Source organism: Thamnophis elegans, chromosome 5, assembly GCF_009769535.1.
Source record: "Thamnophis elegans isolate rThaEle1 chromosome 5, rThaEle1.pri, whole genome shotgun sequence".
NCBI lineage: Eukaryota > Metazoa > Chordata > Lepidosauria > Squamata > Colubridae > Thamnophis > Thamnophis elegans.
This window is the reverse complement of record NC_045545.1, coordinates 64,186,107-64,202,130: the sequence shown is the minus strand read 5'-3', so window position 1 is coordinate 64,202,130 and position 16,024 is coordinate 64,186,107. Positions and strand designations below refer to the sequence as shown.

Genomic DNA, 16,024 nt, shown 5'->3' with positions numbered 1-16,024 from the left:
AGGATTTAAAATAACAGACTTTCCCTGCACCAGAAACTCTTTGGCCTTGTAAAATTTGCTTGTAAACACAGATTGTGAAAAATGTGTATATTTGTTCATATTTTAGTGCCACACTCTATAAAGTAACTGGATAGCTTGAAATTCTGAAGATTGTGAAAAATGTGTATATTTGTTCATATTTTGGTGCCACACTCTATAAAGTAACTGGATAGCTTGAAATTCTGTAGCAGCTATTGTTGACCATATCTTATGTCTACATTAATCATTTCAGGTAATTTAAGGGCCTGCAGCTAGTGCGCATCAGGACATCATGTCAGAGTTCAACCCATTGGATATTGTTTATATCTTCATAGAGGTGCTGATTGCCCTTGTATCCATCCCCGGGAATATCCTGGTAATCTGGGCTGTCAAAGTGAACAAGTCTCTCCGGGATGCTACCTTCTACTTTATTGGGTCTCTGGCAGTGGCAGACGCAGCTGTTGGAACATTTGCAGTTCCTCTGGCCATCACAATCTCCCGAGGACCAAGCATGAATTTCTACCAGTGCCTGATGTTGATCTGTCCTCTCCTCATCCTCACAGAAAGCTCCATTTTGGCATTATTGGCTATTGCCGTGGATCGCTATCTCCGGGTCAAGATTCCTATCCGGTAAGAGCTAAAGCCTGAGAGATAAGTCCTAGTCAGAGATGGGAATTGAATTTTTTTCCTATATCTCTAGGATTGCATTGCACAGCAAAGAGCCAAAATTAAAAAAAAAATGTCAAGAATGATTTCTTTTCAAAAGGATGTTTTATTGCACTTTGTTAATGAAATGCTTAATAAATTTGTCCAAACCACGGATGACCATTGGGTTTACATGTGCTTTATATATAAACAAAAAGAAATGAAAATAAGAAAAGCAAAAAATTTAAAAACTAAAATTAGGTTCATGTAATCAGGGCAGACAAGAGTTGGTTATACACCCTGCAGTCCTGGGTTACTTTCTGATGGACCACAGCTAGTACATGCAGTCCTCAACTTACAACAAATTGTTTAATGACCATTTGAAGTTACAATGGCACTGAAAAAGTGATTTATGACTGTTTTTCACACTTACGACCATGGCAGAAGTCTCATGATCACATGATCAAAATTCAGATGCTTGGCAATTGACTCACATTTATGACAGTTGCAGTGTCCTGAAGTCACGTGATCACCTTTCGTGACTTTCTGAAAAGCAAAGTCAGTGGAGAGGCCAGATTCACTTAACAACCGTGTTACTAACTTGACAACTGCAGTGATTCTCTTAATAACTGTGGCAAGAAAGGTCGTAAAATGGGACAAAACTTACTTAACAACTACCTGACTTAGGAACAGATATTTTGGGCTCAGTTTTGGCCGTAAGTCGAGGACTACCTATATTACAAATAAATGATGATATGATGAAGTTATTCCATCTTGTATTCCCTAATGGAATATTGTAGAAAACATACAGAAAATTCAGTGGAAAAATATAGTGTTGTTATAAATGGATAATGGTGTTGTATAGACCCCTTTTAAAAATTCATAAATGAAGCACCACTTCATTTACGAAGGTATTAAATTCTTGCCTGAAAGCACCTAATTGCTATTCCTTGCACTGGCTTTATTCTGATTTCAGGTCTTTCTGATGTTTGGCATATTTTGTCCTAAGTGTTAGGCCTGGATTAAGTTCTGATTATTCCATGTATGGCTTTTCTAAAGCATTCCAGATAGGAAGTATTTGGAGATCCAAATATAACAAGAATATGACTGTCTGATTTGAGAGAAGGATTCTGTCACTCTTTGCAAGGTTGGCAGGCAGAATATTTTTAACTGTATTCTGACTGTATTCTTGAACAAAGGATGAACAAAGAATGCACAGGTTGGATGATAGGGAAGTAATAGTAGTGGGAAGAGAACAATGATGAAAATATGTTTCAGGTCAGAGAGAATTTTTTAAAACACATTGGTCAATCTCCTCTTCCAAGCACAACTAAGCAATAACTGATATACTATATGCAACCATGAATATATATGAAACAATTTCAGTCTCCATTTTGCCGCCAAATTGATTTTGATGCTGGAAATTGAGGAAGCTAAAATGCCTGGAGCTGAACCCAGGATTGGGATCAAATTGTAATAAATAGATATTTACTGGCACTGGGGTAGGGTTAAGGAGCATATAAATTATTTCCCCAAGTGCTAATTGTTCTGCAAAGGATATCATATCGTTATCAATTTAAATAGGATACATAACTGTCGGATTAAAAAAATACATGCCATTCTCTTTTTAAGTACATTCTTTTGAGTGTGTGGGTGAGAAAAGGATGTTATCATGCATTAATTAACACTGAACAAAAGGATGTGATTTTATCTATATAATAATGGATGGTTTCTGAATCTTTAAAATCTGCTCATATGCAGAAATTTAGCAGTTGTAGTTTTTTTTTTAATGTAGGAAAACTATTTCATACAGAATTTGTTTATGGGTACATAAACAGCCAAAGGAGTAGGCAAATGACAAAACAGATGTCTCTTGTCAGTACAATCTTAGAATTAAAGAATAGTAAGATGAGTAAACAAGGTTACAATTCAATCTAATAATATGTATAACTTTGTAATGCAGTATTAAGCCCCTACCATATATGAATCTAAGCAAATTTCAACAATAAAATGAGATTATTTCCTACATAGGTCAGCCTCAGGACTGCAAAATACATGGCACATACTGTTCTTCCTCTATTATATAACTAAAGTTGTAAAGGTATTCTGTCACAGATCTTGCTGGTAGCAAATATAATGTCCATGCTAGTTTGCAAGAACAATAGTCAGCTGATTCTAATCTTTTCAGTTAAAATTATTTCCTTTTCCTCTTTGGTCAAGCGGTTCTGCAAAGCAGAAAATAAATCCTATTTATTACTTTAATTGAATGAATAAACGTATAGAAAGTTGGTGCTTTGCTTTGCAAATATACTGTATTCTTCATCTAACTCCAAAGTGATATGGTGATTGATTTCACTTTAGTATTCTTTAGTATATCCATCTGCTCAGGAAAAAAGGCCAAAGAAAACATGAAATGATGGATTACTTCCTAGCATGATATAGTTGAAATGGAGAGAACTTTACCTATTTTATTTTCTGGTAAATGTGTAGCCATTTTATGAGCATACCCAAAATATACAATACAGGTGAAACATTACCTCTAACTAAGACATTTTAGCAACAGCAGATATTTGGCCAAGGCAGCAGGTTACCTCCCATTGGACAATTTTCTTGCTGCGTCCTCTTACCTTTTTGTTCCACAAAAATAAGCACCCATCACTTTTCTTCCGGTGGGTTAATCTTACTGGACTTCTGCTTTTGCATTTGTAAGTCTGTGTGTATTAGTATAGGTATAGGTAGATGTAACTTCCTATGAAATATTTGGAAGCTGATGTAAAAGTCTTCTACCTCACATGGTACAGCAAAAATTAAGTAGCTCAGGGAAATAAAACATAGCAATATATTTTAAAATAAACAATCTGTCATATTTCAAACCAGCACCCTTTTGTTTACACGGAAAGTGTAATCATTCTGCTTTTTTTAAGCATTCCTGGTAACTCTAAAAGCTGTTAGAAATTGTAGCAACCATAGAGTCAATTGAATTGTCATTGTCGCTCTGTGAAGTGGACCACTGAGGTTATAAAAAAATGAAGTGTGCTACCCAAAACGAATGGGATCATTTGAGATGACATCATACGGAAAGAATGCTCCAGAAGTAAAGCTGAAAAACATACCAGAGGTTGCTTTGACCTTTGATAATGAATGGAGGGTTAATAGAAGGCAATGCGATAGTATTCTGTCCTCCAAATATGGTTGCTGCCCTGTTCTGGTCCAGGTAATCTCCTCTATGTGAGCTAAGACTAAATATTTCTGCTTGTGAGTTTTCGGATTGGCAGCATAAAGAGAAGAACAAATCTAGACAGCCACAGGCAAGGGCATTCTCAGTGGCTGCCCACCTGGGAATGGGTTAAATGTTAGCCTCCTACCCTGAAACTAATCAATCTTCTCCTGGGAGGATAGCACTAGTAGCTTTCAGCCTTTATAAGAGATTGCTTTGCTGATTTGTTTTGAAATAGGAAGGTATTCTTCACAGCAGAAAACTGGGAAAACTGTCTGCATATGTCATCAAAAGGACAAGAGTTTTCCTTGTCATGTACTCTCCCTCATATGTGTAATGCTCCCCCTCTCTCTTTCACTTCTTTGGACTGGGTGCTGCTTGGAGCTTGTCTCTGGCTGGCTGTGTGCAACCTGCATGTGGCATGATAGTAGGAGAGACTCTTTCAGTGTGCTTGGCTGCTACTGCAATCCCAAGAATGATGACTCATATCCAGACACATTTTAACCTCAGGCAATAGAGCTTAGTCCAGTTTCAGGAGCTTACCTGAATGAGCTTTGCTTTACATGTCATGACTCACAAAGAATGAAGGTCTCTTTGCCCATGGAAAAAAATATTTGTGCTGTTCATGGTGATCTTTCAATAGTGGTGGAACATTATCCCTCTATATGATTAAAAGAGATGAATACAATATCATATCAGACCAAACCTTTGGAGGATGAGTGGAATGAGAAAGAGATTAAAAGTTGCCCACATGTGGAAATGAACAATTTCATGTGCTCCTCTGTTTGATGTTTTAAAATAAATGAATGGTTCTTCTATTCCATTTGTGGAGAAATTTGTGATACTCCTACTGTTAAAACCAAGGACCCTGACAAAGGAAGAGTTAATGAGCAGGAATGTTCACAAGGTCGGGAGGGGTGTGTAAAAAATTAAGAATGTGGTGGTGGCAATGTGTTCATCTGTACAACTCTATTTTGAACACACACATGCACACACGTGCACACACAGACAAACACAGACAAACACACACACACTGGTGAATCTAAATGAGTATTGCAAACATGACCAAACTACCAAGGATTGAAACTAGATTTTAAGCATCAAACTTATGAGCAAATTCACATCGGTGGTTTTCCTTTCAATTTTTTGAATTACAGGTTCTTTCTGCCCAGGCAATGATATGATTTGAATATAATATTCTTCTAAAAGAAAGGCAGCTCACTTTTCAACCCCTGAGTTTCCCTTGATCCAGTTTACTTTGAGGAGAGGGTTCTGACGGCCACTGGAGGCCTGATAGTGATAAGGTGACTTTTGGAGCTGCCTTTGGCTCTTTTATGCCCCCCCCCTAGTTTTTTCCATTAAAAATAGGATGTTTTTCATAATTTGTCCCGAAAATTTGACAATATACTCCTGTAAATTGGGAAGGGAGGAAGAAAGGGGTCAGAGTGAGCCACAGCTCATGGCCAGCATCTACAAGAGGTAGGCAGTGAGTGGGGAGTCCTGTACAGGACCCCTAGAAATTCAGTGTTATTCACAAGTCTGCTTGTTGTTTTGTGTCCAGTTTTGCTTCTTACGGCCAAATCCTCCAGATGTCAATGAAACGATTTGATCTCGTTTATAAGGCTGGGCTACTTTGGAATGCCCTTCACTATTTGCAGGAGAAAACAGATTATTTGCAGTAGGTACCTTATCGGTGGTTGAGGAGATGCTGATAATAGGGTTGACTTCTTTCTATTCTTGATTCAGATCTCAGCACTAAAACAACAAGAACATGCATATAAAGTAAAAACAGCAAACTTCTCTCTGCCCAGATCACGTGGCTTAGATCATCAGAGCAGAATCTGAAGCATTAATTTTCTTCTGCATTTGAATCAATCTGTGGTATAACTTCTATAGAGATATTTTCTTTCTGCATAAGCACGCCTTTTGTCCTTTTGTCCTCTCTGAAATTTTGATAATCAGCACCACAACATTTGGGGCACCTAATGAATAAAACCAGAGAAAGTTTGACATAGGTTAAGACAGTAGTCGTAGAAGCAATCATTTGCTTGCTGGCTTCTTCCACACCTTCTTCCCCCCACTTGTCAGAAAGCTTCCACTGCAGTGTTATTTATGGACATGCCAAGAATGTTTCTGCCTGGGAGGCAGAAACAGCAGCCACACGAGACAGCAGAGCCATTTGTAGAAATTTACTGGTGGAGCCCATTTTCAATCACACTTGGAAACAAATAAGTGAGAAAGAAGAATGGAGATGCCAGCTGGATTATCACTTGCTTGTTTTAGATCAGGTTTGAGAGTGGCAACTTAATAATCATATCCTTCAAAACCTGCATTGACTTCACTAAAATAGAATAGAATAACAGAGTTGAAAGGGACCTTAAAGGTCTTCTAGTCCAACTCCCTGCTTAGGCAGGAAACCCTACACCACTTCTGACAAATGGATATTCAACATTTTCTTTAAAAAGTCCAGTGTTGGAGCATTCACAACTTCTGGAGGCAAGTTGTTCCATTTAATCATTGTTCTAACTGTCAGGAAATTTCTCCTCAGTTCTAAGTTGCTTCTCTCCTTGATTAGTTTTCACCCCTTGCTTCTTGTCCTGCCCTCAGGTGCTTTGGAGAATAGTTTGGCTACCTCTTCTTTCTGGCAGCCCCTGAGATATTAGAACACTGCTATCATGTTTCCCCTAGTCCTTCTTTTCATTAAACTAGACATACCAAGCTCCTGCAACCATTCTTCATATGTTTTACCCTCCAATTAGTCCCCTAATCATCTTTGTTGCTCTTTTCTGCACTCTTTCTAGAGTCTCCACATCTTATTTACATCATGGCAATCAAAACTGGATGCAGTATTCCAAGTATGGCCTTACCAGGGCCTTATAAAGTGGTATTAACACTTCACATGATCTTGATTCTATCCCTCTGTTTATGCAGCCTAAAACTGTGTTGGCTTTTTTGGCACTAGGGAAAATTAAATGGAAGTGAAGATGGTTTGAATCTCCTATCTCCTTTTTTTTAGTGAAAAAGGAAGATAGTTAAACCATTGATACAATAAAGAGGGAGTAGGCAGTGCATGTGTTAGAATCCCCAAAGAGTCAAAGTGGTAGCAGACACCCAGCCTCTTTTTCTCATGTAGGCTGCATAAAAAGGGCTAGGGATTCAGATGTGGCCACCGTTTTGAATTTTGTGACTCCCCTCCAGTGGTGGGATTCAGCCAGTTCGCACCTATTCGGGAGAACTGGTTGGTAACTTTCTAAGTAGTTCAGAGAACCGATTGTTGGAAGAAATCTCCTTTTGTTGTTTTCCACTTTACAGGGATAATCCTGTAAGGAAGGCAGGAAGGAAACATTCTAGTGTTGTTTCTAGCCTAATCTTTATTGACCTGCTTACAGAAACTGCCTCTCCGGTTAACCCTTATTACATTGTAACAGCTAAGGCAAAGCGGCCATCAATGTGAGTGACGTTGAGTTGGCCACTCCTACCCGTTCACATAACCACCGAGCCCCACCTACCCAGCTGGTCATTAGGGCAGGCAACTGGTTGTTAAATTATTTGAATCCCACCACTGCTCCCCTCCCACATACACCCTGGGAACAGGCAATTTGATGCCCTTTTGAACTTTTGGATTTCAGATCCGATCAGTCTAAGCCAGCATGGCCAAGACACAGGGAGCAAGATGTTGAAGTTTAAAGCAGGGGAGTCTATAGGGAGGTCAAACCCGTTAAAACTCATGTAATAAATATAAACACAGGCAGAACTTTGATCAAAGGTCCAGATACCATCTTCAGTTTTTTTTACCAGAAAAGCAGATATGCCTGACCATGAGACTGAAGCTTTGTCCCCCCCCCTTTTTTTTGCCTGGATCACATCTGCAATGCAAATATAAAAGGGGTAAAGCTTCATCTTTGCAGTTGTGACATCTATATATTTTTCCTCCAACCTCCTGAGTGACAAACATCTAAAGACTTGACCTGCTTTTGCAATAAGGTTTTTGTTCTCCTAAACTAACTTTTATTTTAAGCCTGATACAAGGCTGTGTGCTGCTGACATTAGGAAAAGACACACTTTGCTTGACTATCTTTTTTTAATCAACCCCAGCAACTTCAAGATGTATGGGCTTCAACTCCCAGAATCTCCATGCTGGCTGAGGATTTCTGGGAATTGAAGTCCACATATTTTAAAATTGATGAAGTTAAGAAATGTTGGTAAAAAAGAGAGTCTAGCAAAATTCCAAATTTCTCTTCTTGTTTTCTCCTCCTTTTGCTTTCTCTTTCCTCTCCTTCTGCTGATTCCTTGGAAGAGGAGATTCTTTCCCTTCCTGAGCATTTGTTCCAGCCAGAGTGTCATATCCATTTCGACTTGGCTGCTTGCAGTGAGAGATGGATGCCTTTTAAGAATCTGTCACATGGCAGATACAGTAACCACAGCTGCTTAATGAGAGAGGAAAAAAACTGGCTTTTCTTCCAGGTGTTCCGTGTAAATGAAGATAGAAGTGGAGTAAAGCTCCTTGGCTTGACTGGTCTTTAATTGAAATTTGGCAGATGGATGATTCCAAGAGCTGTGCTGTGTCTTCTGTGAGATTGTGAATGAGTTTTCTTATTGGCAGCTGTAGGAATTATCCTGTCACCCTCTTTCTGATTATTGACCAGTTGAAACAACTTTGTCCAGTCTTTTTCTGTAAAATTCCATGAATGGAGGGATGTTAATTTGCCCTGGCTTTTCTCCTTCCTGTATCCCATGTCAAGATCCCATTCTCTCCACTGTTTTTTGTCCTTCAAAGAAGTTTGTGGGGAAAACTTATATACTGAAAAAGCACTTGAAATTATATTTTATCTGATCAATCACTGCCTTGAATGAAGAAGCCAATCCATCTGAGTGCTTCAATTACTGACACACGTTTTGAATGAGGACTCCTCCCTGTCTGGGGCCTGAAACAAATGCCCCATTGTGGTGTCTCATAAAAGGCCCAGAAGGAACTCCTGAAATTGCAGAAGGTGGTTTCTTGTTCAACACTGTGAAGAGGAAAGAGGTTCTCTTGCAGAACCAGGGCCCTTAATGCACTTGTTATTCTGGACCCAGAACATTTTAGCCTGATAGCACTTTTCCAATATTTGAAGGGCTGTCACAGAGAAGAGGGGGTCAACCTGCTCTTCAAAACACCTGAGGGCAGGACAAGAAGTAAGAGATGGAAATTATCAAGAGAGATCCAATCTAGAATTAAGAAGAAATTTCCTGACAATGAGGACAATTCATCAGTGGAACAGCTTGCCTCCAGAAGTTTTGGATATCGATCACTGAGGTTTTTAAAGAAAGTTACTATTTGTCCGGATTAGTATAAGGTCTCCTGCTGGAACTGGGTGTTGGACTATAAGACCTCCAAGGTCCCTTCCAGCATTGTTATTATATATTTTATATTCTCCAAAGATGTTTTGGGGTTGTTTGGGGTGATCAGTGACCACACTTTTTGAGAAAAATGGACAGCTCTCATAATGTTATGATGATGCAAAATGGTTAAGAACATAACACATCATTGGGTATTATTAGGGCCATCTGTGCTGTTTTCTTCACTTGCAGAAGAAGTTCAGAGAATCTTCTCTCAAACCACAGTTTCCCTAACAGTCTTAAAACGAGAAGAAACTGACCCACAACTTTTAACAACCATGTTGCTGTGAAGGTCACAAAAAGAGGTTTGAAATTGCATGTGACCTAAAGCTATACATTACCCACACTTGGTCTAAAGGTTTATGAGTACAGATGTCGTCGAACAGAATAAAAGTAGCTATCTCATTTACTGGATGATCTCTCTCTTCCAAATATATGAACACACACACAAGGATATTCATGCATACAATTTATATTTATCTTCCTTTGCTGCTGAGAAAGCATGCAAACTCTAGTGTCCAATTTTTAAATCAAAGACATTGGAGATGAAAGGAGGAGAGCCTCTGGCAGGAAAGTCTCCCAAATAGGAAGATCCTTGCCCATTCCTGGGCTGTAAATACAAAGAAGTGTTTTCTTGCCATCCCCCACAACATGCATCTCTCTACTGTTGTTTTTTTGGCTAAATTCTGCCATGCCTGCAGAAAATCCATATGGAGTCTCATTGTCTGAAACAAAACAGCTGGAAGCTCTAAAAATTGTACCTCTTAATTGAGGAAAAGTATAACAAGATGTATCCTGGAAATAAAATAAAAGCTACCCCTCAGTCCCAACAACATAAAAGAAAGACGAGATAATATAGATGGCAACAATCTTCAGAGACTCCCTGAAATGTGCATAACCACAGACACACAGAGAAAGAGAACAAGAGACCACATCTCAGAATGGTCCACTCTAATATAGAAAGAATATTTCCAAAACATGTTGAAAATAAAAAGAAAGAGGCCCCACTCATGACACTCCTCTATGGTTAGGGGTTTCTTGATTTTGAAATCTGCAAAATGCTGTTTGATTAGAGTGCCTATGGAGATTCTCAGTCATCCATGTCATGGTTATCCCAAAGGTGCTTTTTCAAGAGGCAATTGGACTTTTTCTTAAGACCTTAACTTGTAAAAAAAAATTCATCCATACTTTGTCTTCTGCTTCCTGTAAAAAAAAATGTCAAGGTGTACTTAGAGGCAAACAATTCTGAAATCTTCACACTATGTAATTTTCCTGAAGATGTTTCAGATTTTCTGATGTTCAGCGTGAAGAGGCCAATTTTTTTGTACTTAAGAAAGTTTAGAAGAATCTAACAGTGAGTCTCACTAATCAGAGTGATGCTGTAAACAAGCAGACATGGGATTCTTAGTTTTATTTTCCTGGGTTAGTATAAATATATAAATAAAAATGAGGCAATAAGAAAGGAATACTTATTTCTAGTCTCCTACTTTCTAGCCCACTATCTAAAAATTCAATTCAATTTATTTGACAATATTACAAAAATTAGTTGTCATTGCCTTCTGCCCTTTTGGGGACATGGAGAATTCCAGATCTACCAGTAGTTTAGAGCTGCTGGAAGAGCTTTTTTTCCATCTAAGTACAACCAGGGCTGGCCTATATGGTTGTCCTAGATCATCTAAATTGACTCGGTGTTCCAATCCAACTAGATTCCTTATACATTTGTAATCTTTCCCTCAAATCATGCTTTGGATGGAAGGTGGAAAAATATTAGATATTGGCAGTATCACATCTTTTTTTTTAAACGCTTTTATTTTTAAACAATCATAAAAAAGCAAACATAGACACACCCAAAGTATAAAACACATCCTCCAATTTCCTACAGTGGAAAGCTTTTGTGCCTCCTCACAATAGTCTTCACTTGCAATCCACATAAAGTCCCATATCATCAATCTAATATATATGTATATAATTATTATGATTATTAAATATTCATTGACTATTATTACATCCTTTTTACGTGAAATATTCTAAATTTAAAATAAATTTATATTATGGCATTTCATTACATCATCCTGAAATCATCCAGTAGTATTACATTTTTATATTCTATTCTATATAAAATCGCTTATCTTTTATAACAACATCTTTTCAACATCATCTCCATAATCCTCACTTACAAATTATGTAGAATTCCATATTCTCAATCGTATGTATGTATGTGTATGTGTATATATACATATATATATATATGTCTCTAGTTATTCGGGTTTTCTCCCGCGTAGAATTGGAGATGTCTTGGCGACGTTTCGACGAAGTCTCATTCGTCATCTTCAGGCTACTTCAGGCTACTTCAGGCTTGGTGTTTCCAGGAGTAATTCTACGCGGGAGAAAACCCGAATAACTAGAGACCTACATACTAACACCCGCGAAAACCTCAGAAAACATATATATTGGGCTCTTAACTATCTTATTAACTAACTGCCATAGGAAGGGAGAGGAGCGGAGTACCTCTCCCCCCCCTTCTCACTTTGTTCCATCCTAGACTTGCGCAACTTTAGTCTCCACATTTTATGAGTGAGGTGTGAATGATGTGACTGTTGCTGTATGTGCCCACTTTTAACCCCTATTATTGTTGTATTTCTCTCTGTGTTTTAAATTGTTAGTGGGGAGTGAATGGCGCTGTGATTGTGTATGTCTGAGTAGGCTGGGGCCTTGTCCAGGTACTCTCTATACTGAGTGCTCTGCAGAAGTATCAAGGGGGCCTGGGTCAATCCCAGCCACAGGATGCTTGATTCGAAGGGCCTACCGGAGCATGCGGGGGTTATGGGGGTGGGTGGGGGGACCACGGACATGGGAGTGGGCCGGAGCATTACGGTCTTAACAGGGAGGGGCAGATATGGCGGGGACTTTAGGGCAGGCCATTACCGGGGAAGGAGGGCTCGCTACGTCACAGAGATCCCTCCTTCCGGCCCTACGAGTCCCACTCCAAGGCCAGATGGTGTGAGTAACCAGGACCCTGGTCTTAGGCTGCTGTCGCTAAATGCCAGGTCTGTAGTTCATAAAGCTCCTCTCGTTCGGGACTTAATTTTAGACGAGAGGGCAGACCTGGCATGTATTACTGAAACCTGGCCGGGCCCGGAGGGAGGAGTCCCCCTCGTAGAGATGTGCCCAGAGGGCTTTCAGGTGCTTCATCAGCCGAGGGCCCAGAGAAGGGGTGGGGGTGTGGCCATAGTTATCCGAGAGTCTCTAGCACCTCGTAGGATCCCTGCTCCGGAGCTTTTCGGGTGTGAGTCCCTGCTGGTGAAGTTGGACCTCAAGGGTCAAGTGGGTTTGCTGCTAACGTACCTGCCTCCCAACAGCGTTGCAGCAGCCCTCCCCTCGCTCCTCGAGTCGGTAGCCGAGCTGGCAGTTGAGTTCCCCAGGCTTATGGTTCTGGGGGATTTCAATTTGCCTTCGCTCGGTGAACACTCTGATGGAGCGCAGGAGTTCATGGTTTCCATGACAACCATGGGCTTGACCCAAGTAATTTGGGGCCCAACCCATTCGGCGGGTCACATGCTCGACCTCATATTCCTCTCGGAGCAGTGGAGTTGTGATCTTGGTCTGAGGGGTAGTGAGATCTTACCCCTGTCATGGTCGGACCACTACCTACTAAGGCTTGACTTTCGGAGACCAAACCCCCACTGTAGGGAGGAGGAACCGACCAGGTGGTTCCGCCCCAGGCGACTTATGGACCCCTCGGGGTTCCAGACGGAGCTTGGGGTTATTCCTGATACTCTCGCCCGCAGTCCGGCGGAGACTCTGGTTGCTGCTTGGAATTCGGCAGCGACGGAGTCTCTTAACCGGATTGCGCCTCTACGGCCGCTCTGAGGCAGTGGATCCAGGAGGGCCCCTTGGTTTACTGAGGAACTCCGGGAGATGAAGCGCCGAAAGAGACGCCTAGAGCACAAGTGGAGATCCAGTAAATCCGAATCGAACCGAGCACTTTTAACATCTTGCATCAGAGAGTACATCCGGGCAATCAGGATGTCAAAAAGAACTTATATTGCCTCTCTGATTGCTTCCGCTGAGTCGCGCCCAGCCGCCCTGTTCAGGATAACCCGCTCCCTGCTAAATAGGAGGGATACGGGTGATCCTTTGCAGGGCAGGGCTGAGGATTACGTCCAATTCCTCGCGGATAAAGTTGCTCAGTTTCGGGCGGACCTGGACTCCAACTCTGCAGAACCAGCCGAGGCACTAAGGGATAATTTGGTAGGTCATCGATGGGTTGATTTTCAGGCTGTTACCCCTGAGGACATGGACAAGGCCATGACAGCTGTAGGTGCCTCCACATGCGTGCTGGACCCGTACCCCTTCATTTCATCATCCTGTATTCTTCCAGTAGTAGTGCATCTTACTATTGTAGAATTTGTATTCTAATTGTTTTCTTGAAAAGTCTTATGTAAACGTATCTTGGCAACTTGTTGTTCATTGCATATCTCAGTGTTTTTCAACCTTTTTTGTGCAAAGGCACACTTTTTTCATGAAAAAAATCACGAGGCACACCACCATTAGAAAATGTTTAAAAAATTTAACTCTGTGCCTATATTGACTATATATAAAGTGTTTTTCCACGGCACACCTTACACTATGTCACGGCACACTAGTGTGCCGCGGCACAGTGGTTGAAAAACACTGGCATATCTTATAAAGCCTCGAAACCCTCCATCTGTTCCTTCCATCAACTTCCCTTTAGTTATCACTGGTGCTTCTGCCAAAATTTTTCACATTGTTTCTGCCAGATTTCCTCCCTTTTCTTCTTCCATATTTTGAAGTCTGAGATAAAGTTATACTTCATCAACCTCTCCTTTCAATATTCCACTCCTATCAATTCCCACCACGTTCAGTTTGCTGTCAGTGTCAACAATTTTCTTATCACTTTGTTCATATTTTCCTTCAGTTCTATCTTCAAATTTCATCATAGTTTTGTAAATATTCTCAACTCTTCCCTCCATTCTTTCTATTCTTTGTTCTATAATCTCCAATCTCTTTTCAATGTTTTCTGTACTTATTTCTAGTTTTTGACTTTCTAGCATAATTATTTCTAATGTTAATTCCTTTTCTTCTTCATGTTGCACCATTTTTCCAGGTTGTAAACACCACCACTAAAACATCCAAGGCTTTTTGCTTGGTTTCAAACAGATTCAATATAATCTTTCAAGTCAAGGCTTTCTCTTTACTCCAGTCCAGCTACTGATAGTACTCCTAAAGAGAACCTGCATAAACAAACCATGCTCTTCCCACTGTCCCTTTCAATAAACAAAGTCAAGAGCTTTGAAATATAAGATGTTTCCAAGCCTCCAGCCTCTAGATGGCAGTGTTTCTTCTTTTTCCTCTGCTTTTACCACTCTCTTTAAATTACAAAATTGAGAAGAGAACAAAAATTCTTAAAATGTATAATCCAGCCAAGCGTTAAAAAGAAAGAGATTCTTGATCCACAAATACAAAAAAATGGGGAAAAATAGAAGAAGGAAAAAAAGACCAGTCCAATTTAAAAAGTAAGAGGCGGTCCTTGGAGGAAGCCAGTTATGTTGATCCATTCCAGTCTGGCTTCAGGCCTGGCTACAGCACAGAAACCGCTTTGGTCGCATTGACCGATGATCTCTGGAGAGCCAGGGATGGAGGCCATGCCTCCATCCTGGTACTCCTTGACCTCTCTGCGGCTTTCGATACCATAGACCATGGTATCCTTCTGCGACGACTGCGGGAGGTGGGGGTGGGGGGCACTGTTTTACGGAGGTTCTCCTCTTACCTCTCGGACAGGTCGCAGTCGGTGTTAGTTGGAGGGCAGAGATCGACCCCTAGGCCACTAACATATGGGGTGCCGCAGGGTTCGGTCCTGTCACCCCTACTTTTTAATATCTACATGAAACCGCTGGGCGAGATCATTCGATGACACGGGATAAAATACCACCAGTATGTGGACGATACACAGTTGTATCTGTCCGCCCCGTGCCAACTCAATGAAGCGATGGACGTGATGAGCCAGGGCCTTGAGGCTGTTAGAGACTGGATGGGGGTTAACAAGCTTGTACTCAATCCAGATAAGACCGAGTGGCTGTTGTGCTTCCCTCCCACTAATTGGCCAAGTGTTCCATCTCTCAGGCTGGGGGGTCAAATACTACGCCCCTCAGATAGGGTCCGCAACTTGGAAGTTCTCCTGGACCCACAGCTGACTTTTCAACACCATTTGTCAGCTGTGACCAGGGGGGCATTTGCCCAGGTTCGCCTGGTGCACCAGTTGCGTCCCTACCTGAACCGGGAGGCTCTCACAACAGTCACTCGTGCCCTTGTGACCTCTAGGCTGGAGTACTGCAATGTGCTCTACATGGGGCTGCCCTTGAAGAGTATTCGGCGACTTCAGCTGGTTCAGAATGCAGCCGTGCGAGCGATCGTGGGTGCACCTCGTTTCACCCACGTAACACCTATCCTTCGCAAGCTGCACTGGCTGCCTGTTGATCTCCGGGTGCACTTCAAGGTGCTAGTTGTCACCTACAAAGCCCTACATGGTATTGGATCTGGGTACTTGAGAGACCGCCTACTGCCAATTACTTCCACTAGGCCAATAAGATCCCATAGACTAGGCCTCCTCCGAATTCCATCAGCCGTTCAATGTCGACTGGCAACTACCCGGAGGAGAGCCTTCTCGGTGGCTGCTCCGACCCTCTGGAACGAACTCCCCATGGAGATTCGTACCCTCACCACCCTCCAGACCTTCTGCGTAGC

General features: G+C 41.2%; 1 protein-coding gene across 1 annotated transcript in view; it reads left to right on the top strand.

The window, feature by feature from the left end:
- Positions 1 to 280: 280 nt before the first annotated feature.
- LOC116509669 (adenosine receptor A1-like) overlaps positions 281 to 16,024 on the top strand; it is a 52,860-nt gene continuing 37,116 nt past the window's right edge. Inside the window, exon 1 of the mRNA XM_032218923.1 lies at positions 281 to 648. Within this exon, the coding sequence (XP_032074814.1) occupies positions 311 to 648 (338 nt within the window). The 5' untranslated portion in view covers positions 281 to 310. The remainder of the gene's footprint in view (positions 649 to 16,024) is intronic.